Source organism: Hordeum vulgare, chromosome 5H, assembly GCF_904849725.1.
Source record: "Hordeum vulgare subsp. vulgare chromosome 5H, MorexV3_pseudomolecules_assembly, whole genome shotgun sequence".
Taxonomy (NCBI): domain Eukaryota; kingdom Viridiplantae; phylum Streptophyta; class Magnoliopsida; order Poales; family Poaceae; genus Hordeum; species Hordeum vulgare.
Window position 1 is genome coordinate 586,740,580 of NC_058522.1, and position 23,075 is coordinate 586,763,654.

The 23,075-nt window shown below is 45.3% G+C and overlaps 2 protein-coding genes across 4 annotated transcripts; one reads left to right on the forward strand and one right to left on the reverse strand.

Moving 5' to 3' along the window:
• Nucleotides 1–15,503: 15,503 nt before the first annotated feature.
• LOC123395262 lies at nucleotides 15,504–15,941 on the forward strand. Its single transcript, XM_045090223.1, has one exon. It carries the CDS (start codon nucleotides 15,533–15,535, stop codon nucleotides 15,923–15,925), a length of 393 nt encoding a protein of 130 aa, XP_044946158.1. The 5' UTR covers nucleotides 15,504–15,532; the 3' UTR covers nucleotides 15,926–15,941.
• A 170-nt stretch (nucleotides 15,942–16,111) lies between these two features.
• Nucleotides 16,112–22,584, reverse strand: LOC123395263 (transcriptional corepressor LEUNIG_HOMOLOG-like). 3 transcript variants are annotated; one of them, XM_045090224.1, is made up of 17 exons: nucleotides 22,436–22,584; nucleotides 22,222–22,319; nucleotides 21,709–21,839; nucleotides 21,089–21,327; nucleotides 20,943–21,012; nucleotides 20,746–20,851; nucleotides 20,362–20,411; nucleotides 20,083–20,283; nucleotides 19,578–19,760; nucleotides 19,278–19,487; nucleotides 19,068–19,194; nucleotides 18,875–18,984; nucleotides 18,458–18,607; nucleotides 17,125–17,280; nucleotides 16,906–17,034; nucleotides 16,597–16,794; nucleotides 16,112–16,464 (listed from the first exon to the last, which is right to left on the reverse strand). In XM_045090224.1, the coding sequence occupies exons 1-17, from the start codon at nucleotides 22,465–22,467 to the stop codon at nucleotides 16,321–16,323; spliced, it is 2,334 nt and encodes a 777-aa protein (XP_044946159.1). In that variant the 5' UTR covers nucleotides 22,468–22,584; the 3' UTR covers nucleotides 16,112–16,320. The 3 variants fall into 3 exon arrangements, with proteins under 3 accessions (XP_044946159.1, XP_044946160.1, XP_044946161.1); XM_045090225.1 differs by having other exon boundaries at nucleotides 20,946–21,012; nucleotides 22,436–22,536; XM_045090226.1 differs by having other exon boundaries at nucleotides 20,362–20,399; nucleotides 22,436–22,536.
• Between the last annotated feature and the right edge of the window lie 491 nt (nucleotides 22,585–23,075).

Consider the following 23,075-nt stretch of genomic DNA (forward strand, 5'->3'; position numbering starts at 1 on the left):
TAGACATGAATGCAAATACAATTTTTGTACCAATAAAATTCAAAAAACGACTATCGTTATGAAAAAACCAAGTCCGTCATCCATAAAGGTGAGAAGCCGCCATTGTCAGACTGAGAAGCCGCCATTGTCAGACTGCAGAGATAACAACCTCAGGGGACTATGAAGACTAAAATCTGAAACAAACTGCATAGCATCTTGTCAATGACATTCTTCAAGAAAAAAAACCTATCATAAATGCTTATGTTAAGGAAACGATAACAGGACCAAAGTAGGGCCAGACAGTCACAGTTGTAAGATTATACCTCGCATCCACACTTGAATCTTGGAGTTGCTGGTTGTTGATATTGATTTCATGAACACAAATTTAAGTGCAGCCATGTTGCCCTTCTTACTGTTATGTGGAGTAGAAAGATTGAAATCATTCCTGAGCATGAAATTTATGTGCAGCCTTGTCCCCTTTCACTGTTATGCGGATAAAAAATTCAGAACGAAGAGCAACAAGATCTTGAGATACATCATATAGCATCAGAAGAAAAAATGGCTTAAATTTGAGAAGGAACATAAACAGACATGCAATAATCCTGAAGCAATAACAAATTCAAGGTCCCAGATTATGAGTAACTAAATTCACAAAAAAAAAAGATTATGACTAAGTAATTACCTCATGAAGATGGTATCAATGCGGCTAAAGTTCAGGGAAAACAATTCTTACATTCTACACATATTCTCTGCACTAAGGCTAACTGATGTAGTGAACACACAACATGTTACAATTTGGATCTTGTGGCTCGCTTTTTTGTATTTTTACTACATAGTTTGTATATGCGCAATAAGAAGATCCCCTGTCTTTTTGTCCAAACAAATAGTCCAGTTCTAATATTCCCTTAACAAAACAAAAATGCAACTGAGATGACATTAAAAACATAAATCTTCACTTCCGAGGTAAAGAAGTATACAAAGGAGTGTGATCCACATACCTCTGATCACCAAGACAGAAATCAGGGAGGATAACATAGTGTCGTCATAGTTGTGTCAAATGTGTCATTTGTTGCTAAGTTGTAGGCCAGTATTGACATAGAAGTTAATTAGTGGAGTTAGATAGAACTGCCAGCCTTTGATCTTATCATATATAAAATTATAGCACATTGGTCTGATAATCTTATGATGTTGAACCCAAATGTTGAATTGTTCAGCAATTCATACCCAAGACGCCAAAGTAAGAACAAACACCCATTTTAGTTACATAGATACAGAGGATCCATTAGCGATTCCAAATAGGCTGCCCAGCAAAATACCCCCCAGAGTAGAAGGAAGATGCTTACATGTAATTACAATATTAAGATAAACTTATCCTGCAAACTGAAAAGCCATGACCTACTAATTAGCTAATTCTAAAATGGTCCGTTACAATATGTAAAAATATGCCTAGTATTGCCAGGAAACAGAACTATAAGGAAATGCATAAATGAATGTTTACCTTTATGATTCTGGTGATGTGCGTGCACGACCGCTATCTCCTCCTTTCATTAAAACTTCCTGGGCCTCGCGCAATCTGTCGAAGGTAAAACGCGGGTCTTCATCCGCCGTCGGTGACCAAAACGGTGAGCCACGCCACCACACTCTCTTTTTTTTCTATCTTCCTTCATTAACTATTCACCGTTGCAACCGTACATGAGACATCACGCCGCCATCGAAATCGCCTGCAACCGCCGCCGCCCCAGATCTGGTTGCCGCCGCCTATACCCAACACCGACAGAAGTGCCGGCGTCCTGCCCGAGATCCTTCGTGTCGCCTCGCTTCGCCGTAAGTTGTCGTCGCCATCGCCTTCCACGGATCCGGCGAGATGCACCGCGGACACCTGGATCCCACATCACCGACCGCCTCGAGCCGCGTCACCCACACTCCCGCCTGACCCAGCAGCTGTGGACTCCGCGCTTATGGAGAGGCTGGTGTGCGTTAGGCGGTAGCTGAGTGGAGGAGCGCCGGCCGCCGGGGCGGCGAGCCGCTCCGAAGGATGGCAGCAGGGGTGCCTGATTGTAGCGCCTGCAATTTTTTAATGATCCACGATGAGACTGTAGGAGGAGGTGGAGCACGGTCAGCCTTTGGTGAATTTGGTAACTGCACAACGTCGTGGTGCATGGATGGTGGAAGGCCGTTAGATTACAATTTGTTGACTAATTGTGTGATGATGATTGGTGTTTGTTTTTTATGGGTGTAATAGTTGTGTGTACTTAGAGAAGTTCTCGTTTGATCCTTTATTAGTAGTATAGACTATATAGCCAACTGACGGTTGACTAGCAAGAAAGCTCATGGTGCAAATATAGCATGCAGTGCCACCTAAGAAAAAGATTATGTGGCAGTATAATCAATGATGTGATGAATGGCAGTAGTAGTATCATGCTATGGTACAATATCATAGTGCGAAAATGAGAAAATATACTGCGAAATAAATCTTGTACACAACTTCATATTTGGATTCCACAAAATTAGCAAGTAAGATGACACTATGATACCAAGCTATGATGCTATCAGAGGTCTTAGTATATAATCCTGCAAGTGTTAAATTTTCCAGCTAAGAACTCTCTTGATCGGTTATCTATGCAATTGAGATGCAAAGTATTTTGACTTTATAGGCTTTGTTTGGAGGCTGGCAACCGTTTTTTGTGGAACACAATACTGATGCAGACGCTCACAAATACGAACCCCTATGCACGCATGCACCCATGCATACCCCTATGAGCATATTCGAAAGACTAAGCCAACGTGTCTTAAGATTGATGAAGTCACCGCAGGTGTTTCGCTATCGATGGGAATGCCACCTCCCACTAAAAGAATATCCCACCCTTTATGATACACAAAAGTATCAAACCTAGGGTTTGATTCCTGATGGGCTCGGGGTACCACTGCCCTCCTAACCATCCAACCATATGTTGATTTTCGAGGGATGTGATACGTCTGAACGTATCTATTATTTTTTATTATTTAATGCTATTACATTATCAATATTAGATACTTTATATGCAGTTCTATATTATTTTTAAGAACTAACCTATTAACCTAGTGCGTGGTGTCAGTTATTGTTTTCTACCTGTTTTGGTTTTATAGAAAATCAATACCAAAAGTTATGAAACTTTTTGACGATTTTTTCTGGACCAGAAGACACCCTGGAAGCTTCGGGGAGGACAACAAGACCTACGAGGAGACGACAAGGCAACATGGCGCGCCTTGGGGGGTAGGGTATAGGGCGTGCCCTGATGTCTTGTGGGCCCCTCGTGGCTTCGTTTGACCTAATTAATTCCAACTCTATAGATTCTCAAATATTCCAAAACCCCCAGGGCGAGATCTGAAACAATTTTTCTGCCACAACAAGTCTTTATTCTCCCGTGATCCCATCTGGAGGGAGAATCGATCACGAAGGGCTTCTTCATCGACCCTGCTGCCCTTTTGATGATGTGTGAGTGATTCACCTGAAACCTTCGGGTCCATAATGATTAGCTAGCTAGATGGCTCCTTCTCTCTCTTTGAACTTGAATACCATGTTCTCTTCGGAGATCAATACAATGTAATCCTTTTGTGCGGTATGTTTGTTGGTGGTCCGATGAATTATGAGTTTATGATTAGATTACTCACTAAAAGTAATTGAGTCTTTTTTGAATTCTATTATGTGTGATTTATATAGCTATGTAATGATTTTCGATCTATGAGTTTTCTTTGGCAAGTTGATCTATCGATCTACAGTGAAAGTGGTGCATAGTAGTAGGTTCAATCTTACGCTGCCCGCACCGAGTGACAGAAGGGATAGCGAGGCACATATTTGTATTGTTGCTACTAAGGATAAAATGATGGGGTTTAATCATATTGATTTGTTTTACTTTATCTACATTATGCCATCTTGCTTAAAGCGTTACTCTGTTCTTATGAACTTAATTACCATAGATGCAGGCAGGAGTCGGTCAATTGGTGAAGTAATAGTAGTAGATGCGGACAGGAGTCGGTCTACTTGTCGATGTAATGCGTTAATGAGCCGAATAGGCCTTTCTCGTATCAAAGGAGGGGGGCGAAGGGCAGTTTAATGCAGTCATTGGGACGATATTTGTAACAATGTGTGTTACAGTGCTTATGTACTAGCAGTATGGTCTCCATCTGTTGGAGGTTGACAACCTTGTGCTCTACGTGGGCACGGTGAAGTGGTTGTCTGTAGAAGTGGGTCATCTGAAATACTGAAGTAAATTCAAAAATAAATATGAGCATCAGGATTTGAATCTTGATGGGCTGGAAATACCACAGTCCCTCTAACCATCCAACCATAGATTGGTGCACGAAATATTGTCTATGATACATCGGTTTCTATGACAACTAATATGGAAACGAAGTAAATACTATCCTAATATCTAAGGTCTAGAGATTAAGAGGCAAAGACGGCGTCTAGTACAACCATCTTTGGTCGTACCACGTGAGAGGCAAGGAACAACCGAAGTGTCCAAAGAAAATGAATGCTCGTACCACGACTAACAAACTGCACAAAACCAAGACAGCGTCCAATACGATCGGGGGTCGTACCACTGCAGAAAACCAAGACAACGTCCAATACGATCGGGGATCGTACCACTGCAGAAAACCAAGACAACATCCAATACGATCGGGGGTCGTACCACTGCAGAAAACCAAGACAGCGTCCAATACGACCGGGGGTCGTACCACTATAGAAAACCAAGACAACGTCCAATACGACAGGGGGGTCGTACCACTGCAGAAAACCAAGACAGCGTCCAATACGACCGGGGGTCGTACCAGTGCAGAAAACCAAGACAACGCCCAATACGACCGGGGGTCGTACCACTGCAGAAAACCAAGACAACGTCCAATACGACCGGTGGTCGTACCACTGCAGAAAACCAAGACAACATCCAATACGATCGGGGGTCGTACCACTGCAGAAAACCAAGACAGCGTCCAATACGACCGGGGGTCGTACCACTGCAGAAAACCAAGACAACGTCCAATACGACCGAGGGGTCGTACCACTGCAGAAAACCAAGACAGCGTCCAATACGACCGGGGGTCGTACCAGTGCAGAAAACCAAGACAACGCCCAATACGACCGGGGGTCGTACCACTGCAGAAAACCAAGACAACGTCCAATACGACCGGGGGTCGTACCACTGCAGAAAACCAAGACAACGTCCAATACGACCGGGGGTCGTACCACTGCAGAAAACCAAGACAACGTCCAATACGACCGGGGGGTCGTACCACTGCAGAAAACCAAGACAGCGTCCAATACGACCGGGGGTTGTACCAGTGCAGAACACCAAGACAACGCCCAATACGACCGGGGGTCGTACCATTGCAGAAAACCAAGACAACGTCCAATACGACCGGTGGTCGTACCACTGCAGAAAACCAAGACAACGTCCAATACGACCGGGGGTCGTACCACTGTAGAAAACCAAGACAACGTCCAATACGACCGGGGGTCGTACTGTTGGAAATATGCCCTAGAGGCAATAATAAAATGGTTGTTATCATATTTCCTTGTTCATGATAATCGTCTATCGTTCATGCTATAATTGTATTAACGGGAAACAGTAATACATGTGTGAATGAATAGATCATAATGTGTCCCTAGCAAGCCTCTAGTTGGCTAGCTCGTTAGTCAATGGATGATCATGGTTTCCTGATCATGGGCATTAGATGTCGTTGATAACGGGATCACATCATTGGGAGAATGATGTGATGGACAAGACCCAAACCTAAGCCTAGCACTAGACCGTACTGTTCGTATGCTATTGCTTTTCTAATGTCAAGTATGTTTTCCTTCGACCATGAGATTGTGCAACTCCCGGATACCGTAGGAGTGCTTTGGGTGTATCAAACGTCACAACGTAACTGGGTGGCTATAAAGGTGCACTACGGGTACCTCCGAAAGTGTCTGTTGGGTTGGCACGAATCGAGATCGGGATTTGTCACTCCGTGTGACGGGGAGGTATCTCTAGGCCCACTCGGTAGAACATCATCATGAGCTCAATGTGACTAAAGGAGTTAGTCACACGATGACGTGCTACGGAACGAGTAAAGAGACTTACCGGTAACGATATTGAACAAGGTCTAGGTATACCGACGATCGAATCTCGGGCAAGTTCTATACCGACAGACAAAGGGAATCGTATACGGGATTGATTGAATCCTTGACATCGTGGTTCATCCGATGAGATCATAGTGGAGCTAGTGGGAGCCACCATGGGTATCCAGACCCTGCTGATGGTTATTGGCCAGAGATGTGTCTCGGTCATGTCTGCCTGTCTCCCGAACCCGTAGGGTCTACACACTTAAGGTTCGATGACGCTAGGGTTATAGGGAATTGTTATACGAGATTACCGAAAGTTGTTCGGAGTCCCGGATGAGATCCCGAATGTCACGAGGAGCTCCGGAATGGTCCGGAGGTAAAGATTGATATATAGGACGGATGGTTTCGGACACCGGAAGTGTTTCGGGCATCACCGGTAACGTACCGGGACCACCGGGACCACCGGAGGTGGTCCCGAGGGACCACTGAAGGGGGGCTGCGACCCCGGGAGGTAAGATGGGCCAAGTGGGGGTGGGAACCAGCCCCTAGGTGGGCTGGTGCGCCTCCCCACTCAGCCCATGGTGCAGGGGAAAGAAAAGGGGGGGGGCAAACCCTAGGCCAGGTGGGCCTAAGGCCCACCAGTGGGTGCGCCAACCCCTCCTCCCCATCTGGCCGCCGCACCACCCATCTGGGAGGGCTGCCGCACCCCCTAGGGTGGGAACCCTAGGGGTGGCACCCCCTCTCCCCTTCCCCTATATATAGTGGGCACTTTTGGCCTTTGGAGGACACAGTTTTCCCTCTCCCTCGGCGCAGCCCTGCACTTCTCCCTCCTCCTCTCTGCCGGCGCTTGGCGAAGCCCTGCCGGGAGACCTCGTCTCTCCACCGACACCACGCCGTCGTGTTGCTGGACATCTTCCCCAACCTCTCCCTCCTCCTTGCTGGATCAAGGTGCGGGAGACGTCACCGGGCTGCACGTGTGTTGAACGCGGAGGTGCCGTTGTTCGGCACTAGATCGGAATCGCCGCGAGTACGACTCCATCAACCGCGTTCTAGCAAACGCTTCCGCTTAGCGATCTTCAAAGGTATGAAGATGCTCTTACCCCTCTCTCGTTGCTGGTATCTTCATAGGAAGATCTGAATATGCGTAAGAAAATTTTGAATTTATGCTACGTTTCCCTACAGTGGCATCCGAGCCAGGTTTTCTATGCGTAGATTCTATGCACGAGTAGAACACAAAAGTTGTGGGCGATGGTTTGTCAATTTTCTTGCCGTTACTAGTCTTATTCTTTTCCGGCGGTATTGTGGGATGAAGCGGCCCGGACCGACCTTACACGTACGCTTACGTGAGACTGGTTCCACCGACAGACATGCACATCGTGCATAAAGGTGGCTAGCGGGTGTGTGTCTCTCCTACTCTAGTCGGATTGGATTTGATGAAAAGGGTCCTTATGAAGGGTAAATAGCTTTGGCATATCATCGTTGTGGCTGTCACGTAGGTAAGAAGGCGTTCTTGCTAGAAACCCAAATCAGCCACGTAAAACTTGCAACAACAATTAGAGGACGTCTAACTTGTTTTTGCAGGGTTTGACATGTGATGTGATATGGCCAAAGTTGTGATGTTGCATGTATGATGTATGAGATGATCATGTTATTGTAATAGGTTTCACGACTTGCATGTCGATGAGTATGACAACCGGCAGGAGCCATAGGAGTTGTCTTAATTTATTGTATGAGATGCAACGCCATGTGCTTACTATTTTACTTCATTGCTAACGGTTAGCCATAGTAGTAGTGATAGTAGTAGTTGGCGTGACGACTTCACGGAGACACGATGATGGAGATCATGGTGTCACGCCGGTGACGATGATGATCATGCGATGCCTGAAGATGGAGATCGAAAGAGCAAAGATGATAATGGCCATATCATGTCACTATATGATTGCATTGTGATGTTTATCATGTTTTACATCATAATGCTTAAAACGACAATAGCATAATAAGATGATCCCTCTTAAAATTTCGAGAACGTATTCCCCTAAGTGTGCACCGTTGCGAAGGTTCGTTGTCTCGAAGCACCACGTGATGATCGGGTGTGATAGATTCTAACGTTCGCATACAACGGGTGTAAGCCAGATTTACACACGCGAAACACCTAGGTTGACTCGACGAGCTTAGCATGTACACACATGACCTCGAATACAAGAGACCGAAAGGTCGAACATGAGTCGTATGGTTGAATACGATCAGCATGAAGTTGCTCACCATGATGATTAGTCCGTCTCACGTGATGATCGGACACGGGTTAGTCAACATGGATCATGTATCACTTAGATGACTAGAGGGATGTCGATTTAAGTGGGAGTTCATACATAATTTGATTAAATGAACTTAATTATCATGAACTTAGTCTAAAAGTTGTCTTTACAAATATTGTAGATGTCCAACGTCAACCTCAACTTCAACGCATTCCTAGAGAAAAACAAGCTGAAAGATGATGGTAGCAACTATGCGGACTGGGTTCGCAACCTGAAGCTCATCCTTGAAGCAAGTAAAAAGGCTTACGTCCTTAATGCGCCGCTAGGTGACCCTCCCGCTCCCGCAGCAGCCCAGGACATTCTAAACGTCTGGCAAGCGCGGAGTGATGACTACTCTCTGGTCAGGTGTGGCATGTTATACAGTTTAGAAACGGGGCTCCAAAGACGTTTTGAGCAACACGGGGCATATGAGATGTTCCAAGAGCTGAAGCTAGTTTTTCAAGCTCATGCCTGTGTCGAGAGATATGAAGTCTCCGACAAGTTCTTCAGCTGTAAGATGGAGGAGAACAGTTCTGTCAGTGAGCACATACTCAAAATGTCTGGGTTACACGGTCGTCTGACTTCACTTGGAGTTGAACTTCCGGATGATGCTATCATTGACAGAATCCTCCAGTCTCTCCCACCAAGCTACAAAGGCTTTGTGCTTAACTACAACATGCAAGGGATGGAGAAAACCATTCCCGAGTTGTACTCGATGCTCAAGTCTGCAGAAGTAGAAATCAAGAAGGAGCATCAAGTGTTGATGGTCAACAAGACCACTAGTTTTAAGAAAGGCAGGGGTAAGAAGAACTTCAAGAAAGACGACAAAGCTGTTGTCGCGCCCGGTAAGCCAGATGCCGGGAAGAAGAAAAAGAACGGACCCAAGCCTGAGACTGAGTGCTTCTATTGCAAGGGAAAGGGTCACTGGAAGCGGAACTGCCCCAAATACTTAGCGGACAAGAAGGCCGGCAACGTTAAAGGTATATGTGATATACATGTTATTGATGTGTACCTTACCAGCGCTCGTAGTAGCTCCTGGGTATTTGATACCGGTGTTGTTGCTCACATTTGCAACTCGAAGCAGGAACTGCGGAATAAGCGGAGACTGGCCAAGGACGAGGTGACGATGCGCGTCGGGAATGGTTCAAAGGTCGATGTGATCGCCGTCGGCACGCTACCTCTACATCTACCGTCGGGATTAGTTTTAAACCTTAATAATTGTTATTTAGTACCAGCTTTAAGCATGAACATTGTATCAGGGTCTTGCTTAATGCGAGACGGCTACTCATTTAAGTCAGAGAATAATGGTTGTTCTATTTATATGAGTGACATGTTTTATGGTCATGCTCCGCTGGTGAATGGTTTATTCTTGATGAATCTCGATCGTGATGTTACACATATTCATAGCGTGAGTACCAAAAGATGCAAAGTTGATAATGACAGTCCCACATACTTGTGGCACTGCCGCCTTGGTCATATCGGCGTTAAACGCATGAAGAAGCTCCATACTGATGGACTATTAGAGTCTCTTGACTTTGAATCATTTGACACATGCGAACCGTGCCTCATGGGCAAGATGACTAAGACTCCATTCTCAGGAATAATGGAGAGAGCAACCGACTTATTGGAAATAATACATACTGATGTGTGTGGTCCAATGAACGTTGAAGCTCGCGGTGGTTATCGTTATGTTCTCACCCTCACCGATGATTTGAGTAGGTATGGGTATATCTACTTGATGAAGCACAAATCTGAGACGTTTGAAAAGTTCAAGGAATTTCAGAGTGAGGTTGAGAATCAACGTGACAGAAAAATTAAATGTCTACAATCCGATAGTGGAGGAGAATATTTGAGTCACGAGTTTGGCACACACCTAAGGAAGTGTGGAATCGTTTCACAACTGACGCCGCCTGGCACACCGCAGCGCAACGGAGTGTCTGAACGTCGTAATCGCACTTTATTAGATATGGTACGATCCATGATGTCTCTCACCGACTTACCGCTATCATTTTGGGGATACGCATTAGAAACTGCAGCGTTCACTTTAAATAGGGCACCGTCTAAATCCGTTGAGACGACACCGTATGAACTATGGTTTGGCAATAAACCTAAGTTGTCGTTTCTTAAAGTTTGGGGCTGCGATGCTTATGTGAAGAAACTTCAACCAGAAAAGCTCGAACCCAAAGCGGAGAAATGCGTATTCATAGGATACCCTAAGGAAACTATTGGGTATACCTTCTATCTTAGATCCGAAGGTAAAACCTTTGTTGCCAAGAACGGATCCTTTCTAGAGAAAGAGTTTCTCTCGAAAGAAGTAAGTGGGAGGAAGGTAGAACTTGATGAGGTAATTACACCCCCTCTCGAACAGGAAAGTAGCACAGCGCAAGAAGTTGTTCCTGTGGTGCCTACACCGACTGAAGAGGAAGTTAATGATGATGATCATGAAGCTTCGGATCAAGTTACGACTGAACCGCGAAGGTCCACAAGGGTACGTTCCGCACCAGAGTGGTACGACAACCCTGTGATGGAAATCATGTTGTTAGACAATGGTGAACCTTCGAACTATGAAGAAGCGATGGCGGGCCCGGATTCCAACAAATGGCTTGAGGCTATGAAATCCGAGATAGGATCCATGTATGAAAACAAAGTATGGACTTTGGTGGACTTGCCCGATGACCGGCGAGCCATAGAAAATAAATGGATCTTCAAGAAGAAGACTGATGCAAACGGTAATGTAACCGTTTACAAAGCTCGACTTGTCGCAAAGGGTTTTCGACAAATTCAAGGAGTTGACTACGAAGAGACTTTCTCTCCCGTAGCGAAGCTGAAATCAGTCCGAATCATGTTAGCAATTGCTGCCTTTTATGATTATGAAATTTGGCAAATGGACGTCAAAACAGCGTTCCTTAACGGGAACCTTAAGGAAGAGTTGTATATGATGCAACCAGAAGGTTTTGTCGACCCTAAGGGTGCTAACAAGGTGTGCAAGCTCCAGCGCTCCATCTATGGGCTGGTGCAAGCATCTCGGAGTTGGAACATTCGCTTTAATGAGGTGATTAAAGCGTTTGAGTTCATACAGGTTTACGGAGAAGCCTGTCTGTACAAGAAAGTGAGTGGGAGCTCTGTAGCTTTCCTCGTACTATATGTGGATGACATATTATTGATGGGAAATAATATAGAGATGTTGGAGAGCATAAAGGCCTATTTTAACAAGAGTTTTTCAATGAAGGACCTTGGAGAAGCTGCATACATATTAGGCATCAAGATCTATAGAGATAGATCGAGACGCCTCTTAGGTCTTTCGCAAAGTACATACCTTGACAAGATATTGAAGAAGTTCAATATGGAAAACTCAAAGAAAGGGTTCTTGCCAGTTTTGCAAGGTATGAGATTGAGTAAGACTCAGTCGCCGACCACGGCAGCAGATAGAGAGAAGATGAGTTCTGTCCCCTACGCCTCAGCCGTGGGCTCTCTAATGTATGCCATGTTGTATACCAGACCTGATATAAACCTTGCCATAAGCTTGGTAGGGAGGTACCAAAGTAATCCCGGTGCGGAACACTGGACAGCGGTCAAGAATATCCTTAAGTACCTGAAAAGGACTAAGGAAATGTTTCTCGTTTATGGAGGTGACGAAGAGCTCGTCGTAAAGGGTTACGTCGACGCTAGCTTCGACACAGATCCGGATGACTCTAAGTCACAGACCGGATACGTATATGTGTTGAATGGTGGGGCAGTGAGCTGGTGCAGCAGCAAGCAAGAAGTCGTGGCAGCATCTACATGTGAAGCGGAGTACATAGCTGCTTCAGAAGCGGCTCATGAAGGAATTTGGATGAAGGAGCTCATCACCGACCTTGGAGTGGTTCCAAGCGCGTCGGGTCCTATGACACTCTTCTGTGATAACACTGGAGCCATTGCCATAGCCAAGGAGCCCAGGTTTCACCGGAAGACGAAGCACATCAAGCGCCGCTACAACTCCATCCAGGACCATGTCCAGAGTGGAGTGATAGATATTTGTAAAGTACACACGGATCTGAATATTGCACACCCGTTGACTAAACCTCTTCCACGAGCAAAACATGATCAACACCATGATGCTATGGGTGTTCGATACATCACAATGTAACTAGATTATTGACTCTAGTGCAAGTGGGAGACTGTTGGAAATATGCCCTAGAGGCAATAATAAAATGGTTGTTATCATATTTCCTTGTTCATGATAATCGTCTATCGTTCATGCTATAATTGTATTAACGGGAAACAGTAATACATGTGTGAATGAATAGATCACAATGTGTCCCTAGCAAGCCTCTAGTTGGCTAGCTCGTTAGTCAATGGATGATCATGGTTTCCTGATCATGGGCATTAGATGTCGTTGATAACGGGATCACATCATTGGGAGAATGATGTGATGGACAAGACCCAAACCTAAGCCTAGCACTAGATCGTACTGTTCGTATGCTATTGCTTTTCTAATGTCAAGTATCTTTTCCTTCGATCATGAGATTGTGCAACTCCCGGATACCGTAGGAGTGCTTTGGGTGTATCAAACGTCACAACGTAACTGGGTGGCTATAAAGGTGCACTACGGGTACCTCCGAAAGTGTCTGTTGGGTTGGCACGAATCGAGATCGGGATTTGTCACTCCGTGTGACGGGGAGGTATCTCTGGGCCCACTCGGTAGAACATCATCATGAGCTCAATGTGACTAAAGGAGTTAGTCACACGATGACGCGCTACGGAACGAGTAAAGAGACTTACCGGTAACGAGATTGAACAAGGTATAGGTATACCGACGATCGAATCTCGGACAAGTTCTATACCGACAGACAAAGGGAATCGTATACGGGATTGATTGAATCCTTGACATCATGGTTCATCCGATGAGATCATCGTGGAGCTAGTGGGAGCCACCATGGGTATCCAGACCCCGCTGATGGTTATTGGCCAGAGATGTGTCTCGTTCATGTCTGCCTGTCTCCCGAACCCGTAGGGTCTACACACTTAAGGTTCGATGACGCTAGGGTTATAGGGAATTGTTATACGAGATTACCGAAAGTTGTTCGGAGTCCCGGATGAGATCCCGAACGTCACGAGGAGCTCCGGAATGGTCCGGAGGTAAAGATTGATATATAGGACGGATGGTTTCGGACACCGGAAGTGTTTCGGGCATCACCGGTAACGTACCGGGACCACCGGGACCACCGGAGGTGGTCCCGAGGGACCACTGAAGGGGGGCTGCGACCCCGGGAGGTAAGATGGGCCAAGTGGGGGTGGGAACCAGCCCCTAGGTGGGCTGGTGCGCCTCCCCACTCAGCCCATGGTGCAGGGGAAAGAAAAGGGGGGGGGGGCAAACCCTAGGCCAGGTGGGCCTAAGGCCCACCAGTGGGTGCGCCAACCCCTCCTCCCCATCTGGCCGCCGCACCACCCATCTGGGAGGGCTGCCGCACCCCCTAGGGTGGGAACCCTAGGGGTGGCACCCCCTCTCCCCTTCCCCTATATATAGTGGGCACTTTTGGCCTTTGGAGGACACAGTTTTCCCTCTCCCTCGGCGCAGCCCTGCACTTCTCCCTCCTCCTCTCTGCCGGCGCTTGGCGAAGCCCTGCCGGGAGACCTCGTCTCTCCACCGACATCACGCCGTCGTGTTGCTGGACATCTTCCCCAACCTCTCCCTCCTCCTTGCTGGATCAAGGTGCGGGAGACGTCACCGGGCTGCACGTGTGTTGAACGCGGAGGTGCCGTTGTTCGGCACTAGATCGGAATCGCCGCGAGTACGACTCCATCAACCGCGTTCTAGCAAACGCTTCCGCTTAGCGATCTTCAAAGGTATGAAGATGCTCTTACCCCTCTCTCGTTGCTGGTCTCTTCATAGGAAGATCTGAATATGCGTAGGAAAATTTTGAATTTATGCTACGTTTCCCTACACGTACCACTGCAGAAAACGAAGACATCGTCCACTACACCGGGGGTCGTCCAACACTAGTGACTGGTGACTAGCAAGTCACTGGATCTCAATCCACATGGGACAAGGATCTAGTGACTGGCCTCACGTCGTAACTGGCGGAAAGCTATCCATTGGATGAAGGATGGACAGACCGGATCAAACATTGCAGCAAAACACTGTAGAAGACACGGTATACAGATTCCTGTAGCGGAAATACTGTAGACGGAAGTATTGCAACTGTTCACACGGATCTGCCCGCACATTCACGATCGAACGGTGTGGATAGGGGGTAAGGCACCATACTGTTCACTAGTGACTGATGACTAGCAAGTCACTGGATCTCAATCCCTACACATCACAAGCAACAGAAACCTTCGAAAACCAAGACGACATCTGGTTTAGGGTTTAGGGTTTAGGGTTTAGGGTTTCGATCTGGTTTCCCGCATGAACCAGATCAAATCTCCTTTTGAACCGACCGAGGTAGGTATTAAGACCCTCCTCATGTTTGTTTTCCTGTAAAATTCATTTGGGTTGCCTCATTCCGTAGTAGTTCCATAGGAATCTTGACGATCCATTGCTTCCTTCCAAAAGGCGCCATAGGAGTATGTTTGTTCTCTTTAGGAATTTATAATCATACAATTTTTGTTGTTAGGATTTTCCTTTGTTCCAGAGGGGTTAGATGGAGAAAGGAAAAAGCTATGGATGGACATGGTGTCTATTGGTTGAAGGATCAATTTGAAATGCTGCGCTTTCATGGAGTGGGGTGCAGTGTAGGTTGAGAACTCAAAGCTAGTGCAAGCAAAGATATGCATCGATCATGCATGTTAACATGTCATCATCAGTACCAGCACACGATTATATATCTGTATGGAATGGTAGCTCGCAAGTAGACATACAAAATGACACAGTTAGCATGCATGCAGCCCCACGTAGGAAAGTGACAGTTGAAAGTTAGCTCCTAGCTGCTGCTACTACTTGTAATTGAGATGCAGCATAGGCTAGCTGGGCGTGTCAAGGACTGAATTTTTGCACAATTAATGTTGAAAGAAAGAAAGAAGAAAATAGAGCTTGGGTCGTTTTGGTCGTGTAGAAACAAGAAACGCATCCCCCTCCCAAATAGTATAGTAAAAAGTTTGTGAACGCCCGCACGTTACGGAACGCATGCGGCATGCATATGCATATTATATAATAAGGAGTCCACGCCCCCGGGGAGGTCGGAAAATAAAGATGGCGACCAGCGGCAGGTGTTGCCGGAGGAGCGTGCTGCTGGTGTTGCTAATAGCGCTGCTTGGTATGCCGTCTCCGGCGACGGCGGTGCTGGGGGACCCCAACGCCGCTCAGAAGTGCCGCGACACGTGCCTGGAGGGGTGCACCGGGTGGATGGTGGTGTGCCACGTCTCATGCGCCAGCGCCTGTGCCGGCGCCGGCGGCATCGGCATCATGAGCATCGACAACGGCATCCCGCCGGACCACCCTAACCACGACGATCTCCCCAAGCCGCCGCCTCTGCCAGACCTCCTTCACCACCGTCCGCTCCAAGGAGCCGGTGGAATCGCACCGTCGCCGGCGCCGGCAGCATCATCGTCGACATCGAACGATGCAGCAACTTCTATTTTCTAACCTGAGCATATATATATATATATATATACTAGGCAACTGAGCACTATCCATACTAGTTTTAATCAATCCTATTCCTATCCCTACCCATGGATTGGATTGGATTGGATGCAACAAGCATCTGATAAGATGGGTGTATGGGTGAATGAATGAATAAATTCATCAGATCTGCAGCCATTACTTACTTCCTTTTCTCCAATTCTCTTTTCCATATAAAAAATATTAATTAATTAATTAAATAGCACAGTTCCCTGCACTAAAATTAACTAATATTTAATTACACAAAATAATCCATCCCTCTCTCTTTCCCACTCACCTACAAACTTGCTTGCTTCATTCATCAGCTTCACAGCAGGGTAAACGTAGGCATCATCTGCTTCCTCTTTACAACCAATCTACTACTTCCACAGCTTCACAGATCTGTCGTGGCTCGCCGACGCAATCGACCCCGTCAGCGGGGAGTGCGCAAGCGCCGCTATCAGCCCCTCGTGCGCCGGGAGCACGTTCCTCTGGTTATCCGCCACGCTCCACAGCTCCAGCGTCTGCATCAAAAACATGACATCACACACAGACGTCAGATCCAATGTATAAACGTTACCTTAGTTGACCCAGGTTTTGCATTTCATTCATTATTATTATATTATTCAGAATCCGCAGCAAATCTTGTTGTTTACCTGGTAACCACCGACAATCAAAACTTTCGGATATCTCGGGTGGAATATGCACGACTGGTACTGGTTCCCATGCGATCTCAGCTCGTGGATGCACTGCCCTGACGCCGCCGACCACACCTTCACGCTGTCCTGGCTCGCCGATGCCAGGTACTCGCCCGTTTCGTCCCAGCAGATGCAGTTTACCTCACTAGTGTGGACCTAAATGAAAAACAAAAAACAAAAAGGGTTAACAATTACCTCCTCACGTGCGTTGCAGAAACACCTGCATACAGGTATACAAGCATCTTGAAATCATGGCTAATTCTTTACCTTTGGCTGTGAATGTAAACTCGTGTCCGTGTCTATATCGATGATGTTCACCGTGTTTCCAGCTGCCACGGCAAGGAGCTTTCCGATTCGAGGCTGAAACCTCACCCTGCCAGTACCGCCCTGTTTGACCTGCATCCATTCATGTACAATTCAAGTATTATTGTCACTGAAATGATGTGGCTGCAAAAGATCTACAGAGGTGATGCGCTAGAGACAAACCCTGGAGACACGTGAAGCTGCGCTTTGACCAACTGTCCAGAACCGGAGCTCTCCGTTGTCGTCGCAGGAGCATAGAATATCTGTCAATTTCGGGTGAAAATCTACTGATGTTACATGGGAGGAATGCCCAAGAAATGTTTGCAATGCGCCGGTTCGCTGCAAAATGCACAAAATAATGAATTTAGGTATCAGTCAGTCAATACTGAACATGGTGGAAGTGAAACTTAAATCAATAGAAATCAGTCACATTAGCAAATATGTGCACGTGATAACTGAATCAATGCTTGAAGTTTGGTTTCCTAAAATTAGATCAACCAACTGTATACTAAACCTACATGTTCAAGCTCAATCTGACTAAACCTGTCTGCGTCCAATCAACAATCATGTGTATCAAAAAAAGACAGACAGCAAAAGAACTAGGGTTACCGGGTCGCACAGTAATGAAAACAAATCAATCATAAATTTCTGTCTGGCCTAAAGAAGAGACCATTTTAGCCTCTGATCAGCTTCAAACAACTAGAATCCATAATCATGAACAGTATTGACTTGCAATTTGGTTACTGGACAACCACTACAAATGATGGCTGATACTCCCTCCGTAAAGAAATATAAGAGCGTTTAGATCACTACTTCACAGAGGGAGTACAATATTATTTCATATTGCATTTAATAATCAAAAATTGGAGTAAGGCTTAGATCTTCAGTTGGGATCTTTACATTTAAGACATCAGTTTTATATGGAGCTCCAAAAGCTTGGCACTTATTAAGGAAGAGGCAAAGGTGTTCCCCTTTTGCACTAATATAAATAAATAGGAGAGCATGATCTTATTTACAAGACTGTCACTTATGTATACCCATATCTAAGAGAAATATCTAGTGCAAATATTTGGGATTTTGAGTGTAAATATGTAAGAGCTTACTCAGATCTATAAAGAAGTGAAACACATGAATGGAATAGCCAACTCACAGGTCAACAGTTTATCTATGTGCCTCCTATTATCTTTCTAAATCTGATCCATCCAAATCTCATCCAATGGGCCATGTGATAAGTTGTGTGTTAGTACCAAAAGCTAGGATTGCACTAGAAACTTCCCTACATAACATCCTTCAGAAATCCTAAATCGCAGCACTGCGCAGCTTTCAAACCAGTAACATGCACACGAGTGTAACTCAAGTTTGCAGTGATCTCTTGCCACAATCAAAATGCAAAGTTTACATTGCAGTGTCAACAGTAGGCAGTGAAATACACCAAAAAGCCAGAACTTGCAGCAAACAAGGAAAGTAAGAATTACTAATGCGAAACACATAATAAAAATAGTACAGAAGAAAATACCTCAACTGCGTTCCATAGTCGAACAGTTCCATCAGAAGATGATGTAGCCAACTGAGTCGAATTCGGTCTAAATCTTATGTCCGTTATAAAGTTTGTATGTTCTTCTGCTTTAGTATCCATGGTAAAATTGTCCATATTCCAGAGGAAGACCTACAGTATCATAGAAACGGTCTTGATTATTACCGGAAATGAATTTTATTACTGGAAACAATCTTGATTGAAGTTAGTAATGACAACTACTGTTAACAGTGATGGAATCTTGTGCCAATATTATAGGTAAGCTCAACTTATAAAAACCTAATATTCTTAAAAGAACAAAAAATAATGATTGTAAATGATCTGAACGCTCCGACACAAGCAAGTAATTTACAAAATAATTTGTTAGCTCCCATCTACTTGTGAGTTCACACAGCTTACCTTTTTTTCATGACCGGCGCTAGCAAGTAACTTCCCATCTGTAGAGAAGTGACAGCAAACAACCTTGTTGTTGCTTGTACGGCTATTACCAACCTCACTCAAGGAAAGACCTACAAAAGAATGAACGGTTTATAATGATATACTTTTTCAGGGCTGAAGTTTGCAGCACAGCTCAAAAGCTTAAAATATTTACTCTTCAGGGACTCCTGCTCCGAAGGACCTTTCTTCAATGCAGCAAATATGTCTCGACCATCCCCATCATCATTTGACAAGAATGAATCGACATTATCATCAAAATCAACGAAACTATCCAAATTATCCTGTCAGTAACAAAAGTTGTTTGAGCACAACAAAGTGGCAACTAAAAATTGAAACCGAAGAGCAGTACACATAATGATAGTACCATCTGATTTGAGGATGAAGCAAATCCGCTGGTTCCATCCGCGCCACAGACCATTGGACTTTTTTGTGCAATGTTCACATTGCTAGCTACTGGTATTCCACCACCAGGAGTATGAGTTGATGGAGTTGAGGGTGGAGAAGGCCCAACGGTATTTCCTGTGCCGGTACTATTAGCTGCCCCAGAAGAAGTTGGCTTCCGTTTTCTACTATTCTGGATATTAAGAATAATGGGCACAGTTAGGTATCACATGTATGGAGCTATAAAACTGAAGAAACATCTCAAGGTAATTGCTCAGGCCACCTGTTGCATCTGCTGCTGTTGCTGCTGCTGCTGCTGTTGCTGTTGCTGTTGCTGCTGCTGCTGTTGTTGCTGCTGTTGTTGTTGCTGCTGCTGTTGTTGCTGCTGCTGGTGCTGCTGCTGCTGTTGGTGTTGCAATTCCATCATCCGGTGACCCGAGGACTGCTGCATCTGGGCCATCTTCAACTAACAGGTTGCAAATATTGTATAAAAGTCAAGCATAACATGCATAATTTGCATACAGTGCCATAGGAAGGCATAAAAGTGAAATTATAGAATCGCCCATGCCATTCCCATACAGAAAAAACAGTGGATAGGAAGTACCGGTAAAATACAGAACATCTTTCCAAAAAATCTAGAAGATTTTATTGAAAGAGTGAACATATTGGTAGAACACAAGATGTAATTTGATTGACAGTGAAATTATAGTTCATTAGAATTTTCAGACTTATAATGGACTTGACATATATCAAGTTTCTCAGAACCAATTACATTATGAGTTACTGACCTTCATCATATACTCATGTTCATCTGGCCGAACCTTTGGTGAACCAGAATGAGCTGGAGAACCCATTCTAGCAAGCTCATTCTGTGTTTGTGCTTGAGCCATCAATTGCTGTTGTGGTGATAAAATTTGAAATTGGTTTGGAGATGTCATCAACTGCTTCTGTGCGCCTAAATTTGACCGGAGTTGATCGATACCTGGGACCTTTAGCAAACAAGAAAAGAGATAAGCTTTCAAAAAAAAAAGTAAACAAGGGGTATAAAGAGATGTCAGCAAACTCACTGTTAGCGGCCAGCCTTTCAGTGGCACACTCCCGACTCCTTGATTTAGTCCTAAAAAGTAGAGGAAGATGGATCAGAAGAACACCTTCGACCATTTACTGAAACTATTTTAATTTCAAGGTGTTTGTCGTGAGTTTAATGTGCAAGCTAACTAGTTGCAGGCTCACATCTAAATCAACAAACACTCAAGCATGAATATGATACTAATGGTCACAACACACCGAAAAGGTACTAATGGGTAAAAATAATAGAACTTGTGATGCAATTTTCACTAGGACACCCTGTATAGACACATAGTAGGTCTTCCATCAGTACCATGTGTTTTCTACATCGAGAAACACAATGAGCAACAGTATTGTAAATATCATCTCAGGGCATCACTCACCAGAAGCGGCTAATCCAGATTTTGATTGCATCATCGCCGATCCATATAACGCAGAAGGGTCAGTAGGCATTGTTCTTTGTTGCATAGCACCATCACCTTTGATGTCCTTGAAAATAGTTGAGTAGAATATTAGGATTATTATTAGTTAACAATAAACATGTGCAGAGAAACGAGTTAGAGAAGATAGTATGCATTACAACTTGCTGATTTCTTGACTGAAGCTGCTGCTGCAGAGCTGCCATATTGACTGAGCTGCCCTGAAGTTGCCTGAATGGACAAAAAGGGCTTAATCAGAATCTTACCAACACTTACTTGACCCTGGAATGAAGTGCTGAAAACCTACCCAGTTTGGTTAGCTGCTGACTTGAGAAGAGCAATCCTATTTGCATCAAAGAGCTGTGATGCCTCGGAATCCATAGGATTGTGATTCCTCATTCCTTCCATCAGTTTGGAGGCCAGAACAGCCGATACATCAGAGTTCATAGCACCGTTGAGGGCGGGAAGATTTGGATCCCTTCTCTGCAAATGGGCATGCTGCTGTTGCAATAACTGGAGTCTCATCTGGTGTTCCCTTGACTTCATCTAGTGTGCCACAAAGAATTTCATAAATAGAAAAGCATATACAATAAGCAGCAGCACATGATGCAGATATCACATTCGCATTTCACAGATAGCATTTTAGTTTTAGTACCATTGTAGTCACATTATTACCATTGCAGGCCAAGAAGAAACGTTATAGCATTATAGTTTTAGAGGAAAGAGGGGTTGAATCCGTATTGAAGTCACATTATTACCATTGCAGGCCAAGAAGAAACGTTATAGTACGTCCTGTTTGGCCTAGTAACATGAATGCGCAAAGGTACATGTGTGGTGTGGGATATTATGAAATCCTATTTAAAAGCAGGGTAAGGCATAGTGCTAGCTGAAGTTGGGCTTGGTGGAGGAAGTAGTTAGAGAACGTACATCCATGGAAGGCGCGGCTCCGGCTCCGGTTGCGGGGCCTCCTTGGTTGGGCTTGTCCCTTGTCCTGGCGTCGAAGATGTCCCAGAAGATGGACCACCACTCGAAGAGGAAGCCTCCGGGGGCGTCGATGGCTGGGGAAGCAGAAGCAAGAAGAGCAAAGCAGTAGGCATTAATTAGATTAGATAGGAAAAGGGTAGATATTCCTAGGTGTAAGGCTGGGTGTGCAGTGCAGTGGAGGCAGCATGTATAAATGGGTTTAGAGGGGCAGGTGAATTTTGGGTGACAGCAAGGAAAACATGAACATATATAGGTGAATTTTGGGTGACAGCAGTAGGCTTGTTTTTTGTCTCCCAACAAGGGAGGGGAGGGGATTGGTTTTAGCCTTTGTGTGTCTATTATTAGCTACTAACTAACTAGGTCACTACATAAGAAGAAGAGAAGAAGATATATGCATCCTCCATCCGAAAGGGGAAAGGGGAAAGGGGAAAGCGGAAAGAAGATATATGAACGTACCGACTGGATCGGTTGCGACCTTGCCCTCGTTCATGAAGGCCTTTGCCGAGTTGTGGAGATTGCGCTTCACCAGGTAGTCGTAGATGTATACGTCAAGCCTGCCCATCACGGAAATTCAACTCAATTCCGATTCGATTAGATTAGGTTAGATTCGATTACTACTCGGTGTAGAAGAAGAAGGAAGGACGAAGGAAGGATTAGATTGGGGACGTACATCTTGTCGGCCTCCCAGTTGCTCCGCGCCATGGCTTGAGCCGGATTCCTCGCCGCCGCCGCCGGCGACAGCCCCTTCTTCCCTTCCTTGGTGCGGTGCGGTTCCCCTCCCCTTGGCCTTGGCCTTGGCCTGGGCTTGGGCTTGGCGCTGCGCTGTCGCCCACCTCTCTCTCTCGGTCTCTCCCCTTGCCGTGCGGGTCGGGTCGGGTCGGGTCGGGTCGGATTGGGCCGGGCCGATAGGTGCCAACCGAAAAAGGGAGAGGTCGTCGGTGCTGGCTGACGGGTGGGTTCCACCTGCGTGACAAACTGCCGGCCTGGTCTGTCGTTTTTTCTACTACTAGTAAGCTTGCACGTGCAAATGCACGTCTAAATTATCATAGGTTAATTATGATGATATTTATCTTGATCCATCCATATGGTGGATATATCTATATCAGAATGAATTCTTTTGTACAATGGCGCATACATTGTTACAGATTGTGTATGTGTACGTAGGTCTTGCTACAGATCATACATAGAAAATCATAGTGAAATGCTATATAGCATCAGAAAATGAAAAATGCATCTGACATGTTGCAATGTATATAGTTTTTTTTAATAAAATGTTCTACAAAACGGATATATATCGAATGTCTCAATAC